This window comes from Triticum aestivum, chromosome 7A, assembly GCF_018294505.1.
Source record: "Triticum aestivum cultivar Chinese Spring chromosome 7A, IWGSC CS RefSeq v2.1, whole genome shotgun sequence".
NCBI lineage: Eukaryota > Viridiplantae > Streptophyta > Magnoliopsida > Poales > Poaceae > Triticum > Triticum aestivum.
Genome location: NC_057812.1, coordinates 675706664 through 675718909, shown reverse-complemented (window position 1 = coordinate 675718909; position 12246 = coordinate 675706664). Strand labels below are relative to the sequence as shown.

At 44.6% G+C, this 12246-nt stretch overlaps 1 protein-coding gene across 1 annotated transcript; it reads left to right on the top strand.

Moving 5' to 3' along the window:
- Positions 1-1638: 1638 nt before the first annotated feature.
- On the top strand, positions 1639-5754 carry LOC123154594 (WAT1-related protein At1g09380). Its single transcript, XM_044573283.1, has 6 exons — positions 1639-1904; positions 3653-3715; positions 4404-4773; positions 4876-5034; positions 5158-5309; positions 5424-5754. The coding sequence occupies exons 1-6, from the start codon at positions 1723-1725 to the stop codon at positions 5650-5652; spliced, it is 1155 nt and encodes a 384-aa protein (XP_044429218.1). The 5' UTR covers positions 1639-1722; the 3' UTR covers positions 5653-5754.
- The last annotated feature ends 6492 nt before the right edge of the window (positions 5755-12246 follow it).

Genomic DNA, 12246 nt, shown 5'->3' with positions numbered 1-12246 from the left:
TGGTGACCTATTCTTATTTTTTTGATTGATTGATCAATCATAAATTTGAACGTATTGCCCAATGTAGCGACGAATTTCTATCTTTTATCCGGTTTGTGTCCGCTCAAACCCAATTTTAGTGTAAATTTGAGACACATTTGAATTGGATGCGGACACAAAATGAACATTTTTTGTGTCCTCTTCGTCCGCACTGTCCACTCCATTCGACGCACGGCAGGAGCTCCAACTCCTTGGGCGGCAGGGCCTGCGGCCTAGCCAGTGCGACCACAACCTTGAGCAGCGGTGGCGCCTAAGGAGTCTCGCCGAGGGGATGGGGCGATGGTGCGGCTGCTACGGGGCGACAACGGCAACGTGTGCAACAGGGAGAGAAAAAATAAATAAATAAAAAGGTGGATGGGTGTCGAATGGCTCCGAAGATGCGAACGTGTCAGCCTTGGCCTCGCCTCCCCTGTGCCTGGCCGCTGCGCGCCCACACACAGCAGGCCATGCCATCATGCTCGCCGCGCTCGCTCTGCCTCATCTCCCCGGCGTGGGGTTCGAGTTCGACCGCTGGCCTCACCTCGCGCCCGCGCCCGGCCTATGCTGCTGTAGCCATCGGCCTCGCCTCCCTGCGCCCAGCCGCTGCGTGCACCACTGCATGCCACATGTTTGACAAAATATTAAGGCGGACACGATTTGAGTCAGACGGTTGGAGTTGCTGTAACACACACTACTACTACCGACCATGCACTTGCACGTATAATTGGCAAAACAATCCTGCACCAGTTCTAGTATATGCGTAGATAGTACATGCACATGCATACGTAGATTGTCAATTCCATCGAGTCATTGTCCAGGAACAAAGGCTGTTGCATGCATATGACAGCAAGCCAGCTAGCGCTCGAAGTTCATCTCTTCGGCGGTTCGGCCGACTGCGCACCGAAGACAGATCTTCGGGCCAGGCCGTGTGTTCTTGAGCCCAAAGTACATCGAAAACAGCTCTTCGGCCTAAGTAAGACCGAAGAAGGATACATAAGAGGGACGGGTTATATAATTGTAATTTACGAACTACGTCATACATTGTCGATTTTTTTTATAAAAAATAATATTTTAAAAAAAATTCATGTACGTAGACATATTTTAAAATATAGATTCACTTATTTTGCTTCGTATATAATCGGCATTGAAATCTCTAAATAAACTCATACTTAGAAACGGAGGGAGTATATCGTGTCATGTCTAGTTGACGTTGCATGATAGTTATAGCACTTAGCAGGATGACACAGCTCGCGGCACGGAAAAGAAAAGGACAGCTAGTGCTTATCTACTTTCCTAGTGCACTCTCTTGCTATTTTCCTTCCTTTTTTATTCCATTAATCAGCAGTAGCAACGGTACCAGGATACATGCAGCGGTTTGTGGAAGAAGTTCACACTCCACACCAATGGATGAGCCGGTAAACGAAGCACCTAATGAACAAGGACGCTTTACCCCGGCAGATATGTACGATATCTGCAGGATAGCTGCATGATTTCAGCGTGAATTAAGAATACTTCCATGTTGAAAATACACAGCTGTAGTACCACTAGCTATGCTCCCTACCGGCCTCTATATATGCCACATTACACGGCTTCTCCTGAGTCCTCAATCGTACCCCTGCACCCCTCTCTTTATCTCAAGAATACCAATACCTTTAAGCAGAGGGCTGCAGATCGAGGGGGTACGTTCGTACTGGATAGCTAGATATGGGGAGTGTTGGCAATTATTTGCCTGTCGTTGGTATGATCCTGGTGCAACTGGGTCTTGCTGGTCTGAATGTGTTGTCAAAGCTCACCATGGCGTCCGGCATGAGCCCTTACGTGCTCATCACCTACCGAAATCTTCTTGGGGCTGTCTTCCTTGCTCCCTTTGCTTTCTTTTTCGAACGGTATGATTTAATTTTTTCTTCTATAAACATTTCTGATTTCTTGATGGCTATATATGTTTTTTTCAAACGGAGGCAAAAGATTTGCCTCTTGTATTAAATAAGAGAGGAGCAGAGTTTAGAGTTTTACAAAAGCACCCACATACACGGCATGGCAATTACTCGTGGAAAAAAAAATGATCCCTAGTCTTTTAGCACCGGCAGTGATTCAAAGCTTTGCTTCCTCCAAGATGTTGCTAAGTAGGATAGGCGGCGGCGTGCTCTTGTGACGGAACACCCTCGCATTTCGCTCGTTCCAAATGGTCTAGGAGACAAGCATAGTGAGGGAGATCATAGCGCTCCGGTTGGGGATGTGGTTGTCGGTTCTCTTGTCCAACCATTCGCGGACGGAATCGTCAAGGTGCCAAATGGTGGTGTCCATGTGAGCAAGGCCAAGTTTTTCAATGATAGTCCTCCATAGCCAGAGCTTGTAGCGGCATTTGAAGAAGAGGTGTGCACCCGATTCTTGCTCTCTTGAGCAAAGAGGGCAGAGCCCACAATTTTTCCAGCCCCGTATCTGCAAGCGATCGGCGGTCCAAATACTATCTTGAATAGCCAACCAAGAAAAAAAAGTTGACCTTGGGGGAGCCCAAGCCTTCCAAACCATGCGGTCCATATGGGAAAGAGTTAGCCCCAGGAACTGGGCCATATATGCGGTGGCCGCTGTGTAAATCCCGTCATTCGAGTGCTTCCAAAAGATATCGTCGTCAAGCTGTTCATCAAAATTCTCGAATGTGTTCGATGAAGACAACAATGTTGTACTTAGTTGATTTTGAAGATCCCAGCATTGCACTTGAGAGCCTCCCTCACCTTCCAATTCTTTCTTCTCGAGGCCTCATAGATTAGCTGTGCAATGTCTTTGGGCTTACGTCCGAAAAGCCAAGGGGAGTCCAAAAAGGCGTTTTGGCTCCTTTCCCCACGGTGATGGTAGTGGAGGCATAGAAGAAGTTGAGATCATCATCCGTGCAAGGATTGCCAAATCCCACCCATAATCTATGAGGTTCCTTCCACTCATACCAAGACCATCTTAGCCTTAGAGCACGTGCAAATTTGCCAGTATTAAGCACCCCAAGACCACCATACTCATTCGGCCTACAGACCGTATTCCAATTAACCTTACATTCGGCCTACAGGCTATATATGTTACACACTAAAGCACAAGGCGTTATGCAAATCTGCGTTTTATTTAGAAGGAGATGAGTCCACGTTTCATAAAAGGAAGTTTCTTGTTTTCAGATGACTTCTTGATCTAAGATGTAATGTACCCAGCTACCGGCGGGTTCTTCACATTTTTTTGGGGCCATGGATTTACTATGTGATGTCTTTCTGGTTAAGTAATTTGCTTAAGAAAATCCTGTATTTAATATTGTTGAGTTGTTTCAATTAATTTGATGTACTGCATGTGTAGACAATACTACCTCTGGTCCAAGAACGTGTGTTATGTTCATAAAAAAAATATCGTTGGAAACGTTTATGGAATGCTAATCCAATGGTACGGAGTAGTACCACATCTTTGAGATCATATATATTTCCTACTTATTGGTACATTTAGTTTGGAGAAGGAGTACTTATGTGAATACCTACTAGTAGTATGCATTCAACTTTGAGTGAATATATCCTTCCTACATGAGTGGCCCATCCATATCTATCATCAATGAATTAATTTCCTCATTGTTCTTACGCAATATGATTTCATATGATTGTGGATGCAGAAAAACTTGGGCCTCAATTAGCAAGAAGACACTATTACAAATTTTCATATGCTCCGTTGTTGGGTATGATCTTTTTCCCTTTGCACCTGATTGAGAGTCATTTGCTCTCTGAACTGATATATAAATATGCTACCTTACCAAAATGGCTTACTAAATTTAAATTTGCTTTTGCATTTTATTTTAAATAAATTGCAAGCAAAACATTTTCCTCCAACCATTATTAGTTTATTTTGAATAAATACATTTTAGTCCTGATTGAATGAATGAGACACACTTCTTTTAGGGAAGTTAAGCAAAGCTCAGTATTTTAGTCCAAAGACTGTGATATTTGTGAAACCTTGCCTTCTGAATCCAGTTATAAAAACCAAGTACTCTCTCCAATCAAAATTAATTGACGCACCAATTAATTTGGACTGGAGGGACTACCAAATTTCTAACATTTATGCATCCATGCCTATGAATTCTTGATTCAAAAGTTGGAATTTTTCCTATGTTAAAATTGTTATGTGATGCCATGGTATTATTTTCCAAATATTATTAAGAATGTTAAAGTTTTTTCACCGCAAAAAAAGATATACAAAGGACGCAGTCTACATATAGGACAAAATACTCTTTGCTAGTAGCCATAGGTATGGTTGTCTTCCAATGTAAATTTGGGTAAATGTTGTGTGTAAGCAATACCATCACAAGCTAACTGACAATAATAGTCTGAATCTGATTATTCGTACACACTTTGGTGGGTATGTGGCAGTGCGACGATGAACCAGGTGTTCTATTTCGTGGGCCTCAAGTACAGCCGCCCGACCGTGGCGTCCGCGCTGAACAACACGCTCCCTGCGGTGACCATCGCGCTCGCGGCCACGCTCAAGATGGAGCCCGTTGCGGCTTTCGCCGGGAAGGCCAAGGTGGCCGGCACGGCCCTCTGCGTGGTCGGCTCCATGCTAATGACCTTCTATAGGGGGCCCCTCGTCAGGACCCTGGATTCCCCGATCCACTGGCCGTACGTGCAGCGCACCATGACTGCCGAGGCGGCGGCCCACGCCGGCGGACACGCCGCCGTCCTCGGGGCGACTCTAGTCATCGCCTCCAACGTTGCCTGGGCAGTCTGGTTCATTATTCAGGTATAGGTACACATAATGATATGTACCGTGTACGTGAGAGGAAAATTTGCAGTTTCGCGTGTACAAATTGAAGTAATCGTTTTGCATGGCGTCGGCGTGCAGAAGAAGATGTCCAACACCTTCTCGTCTCCGTACACGACGACGGTGCTGATGGCGGCAATGGCCAGCGTCCAGAGCGGCGTCATTGCGGTGGCCGCGGAGCACAGGCTCTCGGCGTGGGCTCTCGGGTTCGATATCAGGCTCATAGGCTCGCTCTACGCGGTAAGATCACATTCTCACCATGTCCAGATCATTAGACACGATGTGAATTATTTATTTATTTTCTTCAGTGTGCTGTGGTGGAACTGGAACTGAACATGTACATAAATATATGTATATATGCAGGGGGTGGTGGCGTCAGGGATTGTGATCGCGGTGATGTCGTGGTGCATCCAGGTGCGCGGGCCGGTGTTCGTGTCCATGTTCAGCCCCATGATGCTCATCATCGTCGCCGTCGTCGGGTGGGGCATCCTCGGCGAGAAGATACGCGTCGGCAGGTACTCACGATCCATCGATCGATGCATGCGTTTATTCTTGCACAATTTGGTGATCCCGGATACTGATTGCTCATATATACTCCTATATGTTTTGGTTTGTTTTCCTTCAACCAGCGTTATCGGCGCCGTGTTCATAGTGGTGGGGCTGTACACGGTGCTCTGGGGCAAGGGAAGGGACCTCGTTGCCACGGAAACCGCGGAAGACGACGAGGAGAAGAAAATCGGCAGCGGCGAACCGAGCAACGGGGCCGTCGATGGCGCAGCGGTCTTGCGGTCATGCATCGCTGCTGATCGTCATGAGGCAACGGTGGCACGAGATTTGCAGTGCAGTGTCATGGCTTGAGTTTATGCTATCTTGGAGAGTTGAACAAACCAGCATGATTATTATATGCAAAGATCCTAGGTGAATAAGACAAAAAGAAGGCGTGTGAACGCGATAAAATCCGAAAACTCCATGATTATTATACATAACAAGAAATAAAACGGAAATACTAACGCCCACACGTATGGGCGTTCCCCAACTCGCCCACATGTGTGGGCGTTCTCCAACTCGCCCACACGTCTGGATCGTTGTTCACTGTCTTTTATACGAATCTTGACACGAAAAGGTGGATTTGATGTGTCACGTAGAACGAGGCTGGTGTGTGGGCGTTGAAGAGTTTGTCCACATGCCCGCATCACGCTGTTTGCCAGCTGCGCTGTGTGGACGAACTAGTTTCTAGCCACACAGCCACCACCTAGATCATGCGCGTGTGGGCGAACTGCTTTTCGCCCACATGACACTCCTACGTTGTGGATGGCAACTGCAGTTACGCGAATGTGGCAATTAGGTAAACACACATGACAACTGTGATTCTTTGCTAGACGGCAACTGCAGTTGCGCGTAGGTGGCAACCAGATAAACACACATGGCAACCGTGATTAACAATACATGGCAACTATGATTGGATCACACATGGCAACTAGATAAACACACATGGCAACTACTGTTTGACTATATATGGCAAGTAGTTAATCACACACGGCAACTACGGTTTGATTACACGTGACAACTACCAAAAATTAGACATGGCAACTATAGTTAACCAAAACAGATAGAGTTGCCATGCTTTTACAACTACACTTGCCATCCTGGATAACTACATCTGCCAACCAGGATGGCAACTAAATTGTCATCCCGCGGGATACCTAACGTAGCTGCGTCAAGACATGTAGGCATTTTTGCTTCGTGCCACACACGCGAGGTGGAGATGAGTAGTATTTATTGGACGTGTGGCACGAAGTAGTCGCGCCCACACGTGTGGGCAATTCTAATGTCTGCCCACACACAGCCCTAGTGGGCTGCCTCCTACTCACACCACACATGGTGTGTGGGTGCATGTCAAATATACCACACGTATGACAGTTATCGGCATCCAAATAAAATATAAAGTAAATTTGGACTCATCAACTTTCCCATGCTTAAAGTTTTGCTTAGGAAATATTGTTGCTTGTAGGAACAAGGTCATGTGGTTCATGAAGCGCGGATAAGTGAAAATGAGTGAGTGTATTGCATCTCGAGAACTATAATATATATCCAGTTATGATGAACACTCACACATTTTCATCGGCAAGATGATTATAGAGGCTTCCACACTTTTAGTGATAAATTCATTAGGGAAGAAAAAATTAACTTTATCTGGTAAACCATTCAAGCTTCAATCGATTAAGTCGCAAGGGGCTCTCAATTATTTTTTGAATATTGCACAATTAAACCAAATTTACTGCATAGATCCTCCTCTTTTGTTTCCTCTCATAATTGTGAGTAGTTGATGAGTGATATTTTTACACCCATTCACCCTTTGTTTAAACCGAGATATTTCATTAAAATCAAGATATTCGCTCCGGTATTGCTACTAATGACTAATGAATGCAAATGATTCCATAAATCTTTTCTTTGATGTGTTTCCACAGAAAATGGGCCAAAAAGATAAGAAATCATGTGTGAACATGAAAGGAGTGGAAGAAGAGATAGAATAAATCACCAGGAGGCGCACCAGAAGCCACGGCGCAAAAGACGACATTTCATACGACCGCAGTCGCCCCTATGAGTACCCGTATGTCGTGGATTCTGAGGCTACTCATCCATTTGAACAACTTCTATAAAGGGGACCACACTGAAATGTCAACAGAAGAACATCGAGCGAAGTCAGAACAGCACCATCTTCATCCCCTCTCATCAACCTAGCGGCCACCATTTCCATCTCCATAGCCGTCATCACCATCATAGTCCATCTCTCTCTAGTTCATACTTGTAATCGTGCATCGCACACGGCATCCACTGTAGGACATATTGTCAATCAATCAATCTTCAAGATGTGTTCTTGTTGCGATCTGAGCTTCATGTGTGAGTAGCTTGGTAAAGTATGGGTTGAGGCATAGGCCTTGCAACCCATTGTATTTGTTGTGGGGATCAATGGAAAGGGCTTTGAATTAACATCCCGTATGTGTGAAATAAATTGTTCCATAGATGTCTCTTGTCTTGTCCGCGGTCTTCATCCCTACATGTACCCAGGATTATGGAGATCGAGCCACGGATAAGCTAAGGGCAGGGAGAACATGAAGTATTATTCTGAACACTAGTGACAGAAGGGTTTAGTACAATAACACGGATCCAATCCTTGGGGATTCATGAGGTGTAGTTATTATTGTTGGGAAACGTAGTAATTTCAAAAAAATTCCTACGCACACGCAAGATCATGGTGACGCACAACAACGAGAGGGGAGAGTGTTGTCCATGTACCCTCGTAGAACGAAAGCGGAAGCATTAGCACAACGCGGTGATGTAGTCGTACGTCTTCACGATCCGACCGATCTAAGTATCGAACGCACGGCACCTCCGAGTTCAGCACACGTTCAGCTCGATGACGTCCCGCGAACTCCGATCCAGCAGAGCTTCACGGGAGAGTTCCGTCAGCACGACGGCGTGATGACGGTGATGATGTTGCTACCGACGCAGGGCTTCGCCTAAGCACCGCTACGATATGACCGAGGTGGAATATGATGGAGGGGGGCACCGCACACGACTAAAAGAGACCAGCAGATCAACTTGTGTGTCTAGAGGTGGCCCCTGCCCCCGTATATAAAGGAGCAAGGGGGAGGCCGACCGGCCCTCTATGGACGCGCCAGGATGAGGAGTCCTCCTCCTAGTAGGAGTAGGACTCCCCTTTCCTACTCCTACTAGGAGGAGGAAAGAAAGGAGGAGAAGGAGAAGGAAGGAGAGGGAGGAAAAGGAGGAAAGGGGGCCCGGCCCCCTAGTCCAATTCGGTTTGGGCTAGGGGGGCCGCGCGCCCTGCCTCCTCTCTTCCACCACTCGGCCCATGAGGCCCATTACTTTTTCCTCGTATTCCCGTAACTCCCCGGTACCCCTGAAAATACCCGAATCACTCGGAACCTTTCCGATGTCCGAATATAGTCGTACAATATATCGATCTTTACGTCTCGACCATTTCGAGACTCCTCGTCATGTCCCCGATCTCATCTGGGACTCCGAACTACCTTCGATACATCAAATCACATAAACTCATAATACAATCATCACCGAAACTTTAAGCGTGCGGACCCTACGGGTTCGAGAACTATGTAGACATGACCGAGACACGTCTCCGGCCAATAACCAATAGCGGAACCTGGATGCTCATATTGGCTCCTACATATTCTACGAAGATCTTTATCGGTCAAACCGCATAAAAACATACGGTGTTCCCTTTGTCATTGGTATGTTACTTGCCCGAGATTCGATCGTCGGTATCTCAATACCTAGTTCAATTTCATTACTGGCAAGTCTCTTTACTTGTTCCATAATACATCATCCCGCAACTAACTCATTAGTTGCAATGCTTGCAAGGCTTATAGTGATGTGCATTACTGAGTGGGCCCAGAGATACCTCTCCGACAATCGGAGTGACAAATCCTAATCTCGAAATACGCCAACCCAACAAGTACCTTTGGAGACACCTGTAGAGCACTTTTATAATCACCCAGTTATGTTGTGACGTTTGGTGGCACACAAAGGGTTCCTCCGGTAAACGGGAGTTGCATAATCTCATAGTCATAGGAACATGTATAAGTCATGAAGAAAGCAATAGCAACAAACTAAACGATCAAGTGCTAAGCTAACGGAATGGGTCAAGTCAATCACATCATTCTCCTAATGATGTGATCCCATTAATCAAATGACAACTCAGGTCTATGGTTAGGAAACATAACCATCTTTGATCAACGAGCTAGTCAAGTAGAGGCATACTAGTGACACTCTGTTTGTCTATGTATTCACACATGTATTATGTTTCCGGTTAATACAATTCTAGCATGAATAATAAACATTTATCATGATATAAGTAAATAAATAATACCTTTATTATTGCCTCTAGGGCATATTTCCTCCAGTCTCCCACTTGCACTAGAGTCAATAGTCTAGTTCACATCGACATGTGATTTAACATCAATAGTTCACATCACCATGTGATTAACACCCATAGTTCACATCGTCATGTGACCAACACCCAAAGGGTTTACTAGAGTCAATAATCTAGTTCACATTGCTATGTGATTAATACCCAAAGAGTACTAAGGTGTGATCATGTTTTGCTTGTGAGGGAAGTTTAGTCAACGGGTCTGCCACATTCAGATACGTATGTATTTTGCAAATTTCTATGTCAATAATGCTCTGCACGGAGCTACTCTAGCTAATTGCTCCCACTTTCAATATGTATCCAGATTGAGACTTAGAGTCATCTGGATTAGTGTCAAAACTTGCATCGATGTAACCCTTTACGACGAACCTTTTGTCACCTCCATAATCAGGAAACATATCCTTATTCCACTAAGGATAATTTTGACCAATGTCCAGTGATCTACTCCTATATCACTATTGTACTCCCTTGCCAAACTCAGGGCAGGGTATACAATAGGTCTGGTACACAGCATGACATACTTTATAGAACCTATGACTGAGGCATAGAGAATGACTTTCATTCTCTCTCTATCTTCTGCCGTGGTCGGGTTTTGAGTCTTAGTCAACTTCACTCCTTAACACAGGCAAGAACTCCTTTTTGATTGTTCCATTTTGAACTACTTCAAAATCTTGTCAAGGTATGTACTCATTGAAAAACTTATCAAGCGTCTTGATCTATCTCTATAGATCTTGATGCTCAATATGTAAGCAGCTTCACCGAGGTCTTTCTTTGAAAAAACTCCTTTCAAACATTCCTTTATGCTTTGCAGAATAATTCTACATTATCTCCGATCAACAATATGTCATACATATACTTATCAGAAATGTTGTAGTGCTCCCACTCACTTTCTTGTAAATACAGCCTTCACCGCAAGTCTGTATAAAACTATATGCTTTGATCAACTTATCAAAGTGTATATTCCAACTCCGAGATGCTCGCACCAGTCCATAGATGGATCACTGGAGCTTGCATATTTTGTTAGCACCTTTAGGATTGACAAAACCTTCTGGTTGCATCATATACAACTCTTCTTCAATAAATCCATTAAGGAATGCAGTTTTGTTTATCCATTTGCCAGATTTCATAAAATGTGGCAATTGCTAACATGATTCAGACAGACTTAAGCATAGACACGAGTGAGAAATTCTCATCGTAGTCAACACCTTGAACTTGTCGAAAACCTTTTGGGACAATTCTAGTGTGACGCCCCCGATTCAATCGTACACTAATCATACACGCAAGCATGTACGATCAAGATCAGGGACTCACGGGAAGATATCACAACACAACTCTACAAATAAAATAAGTCATACAAGCATCATATTTCAAGCCAGGGCCTCGAGGGCTCGAATACAAGAGCTCGATCATAGACGAGTCAGCGGAAGCAACAATATCTGAGTGCAGACATAAGTTAAACAAGCTTGCCTTAAGAAGGCTAGCACAAAAGTAGGAACGATCGAAAAGGCGAGGCCTCCTTCCTGGGACCTCCTAACTACTCCTCGAAGTCGAACTCCATGTATAATCATCCTCGGGATCCTCTGGCTCCTGGGCTCCATCATCTGGTCGCAACAACTGGGTACAGAAAGGGGGAAAAGGGGGAGCAAAGCAACCATGAGTACTCATCCAAAGTACTCGCAAGCAAGGAGCTACATGAAGGAAATATGCCCTAGAGACAATAATAAAGTTATTATTTATTTCCTTATATCATGATAAATGTTTATTATTCATGCTAGAATTGTATTAACCGGAAACATAATACTTGTGTGAATACATAGACAAACAAAGTGTCACTAGTATGCCTCTACTTGACTAGCTCGTTAATCAAAGATGGTTATGTTTCCTAACCATAAACAAAAGAGTTGTTATTTGATTAACGGGGTCACATCATTAGGAGAATGATGTGATTGACATGACCCATTCCATTAGCTTAGCACCTGATCGTTTAGTATGTTGCTATTGCTTTCTTCAAGACTTATACATGTTCCTATGACTATGAGATTATGCAACTCCCGTTTGCCGGAGGAACACTTTGTGTGCTACCAAACGTCACAATGTAACTGGGTGATTATAAAGGAGCTCTACAGGTGTCTCCAAAGGTACATGTTGAGTTGGCGTATTTCGAGATTAGGATTTGTCACTCCGATTGTCGAAGAGGTATCTCTGGGCCCTCTCGGTAATGCACATCACATAAGCCTTGCAAGCATTGCAACTAATGAGTTAGTTTTGAGATGATGTATTACGGAATGAGTAAAGAGACTTGACGGTAACGAGATTGAACTAGGTATTAGAATTCCGACGATCGAATCTCGGGCAAGTAACATACTGATGACAAAGGGAACGACGTATGTTGTTATGCGGTCTAACTGGTAAAGATCTTCGTAGAATATGTAGGAGCCAATATGGGCATCCAGGTCCCGCTATTGGTTATTGACCGAAGATGT

Excerpts from the sequence above, each read along its gene's own strand:
- LOC123154594 (XM_044573283.1), top strand. The coding sequence starts at position 1,723 with ATGGGGAGTGTTGGCAATTATTTGCCTGTCGTTGGTATGATCCTGGTG. Across the intron at positions 4,774-4,875 it reads CAGTCTGGTTCATTATTCAG|AAGAAGATGTCCAACACCTT; the intron begins GTATAGGTACAC and ends GTCGGCGTGCAG. Across the intron at positions 5,035-5,157 it reads TCATAGGCTCGCTCTACGCG|GGGGTGGTGGCGTCAGGGAT; the intron begins GTAAGATCACAT and ends GTATATATGCAG.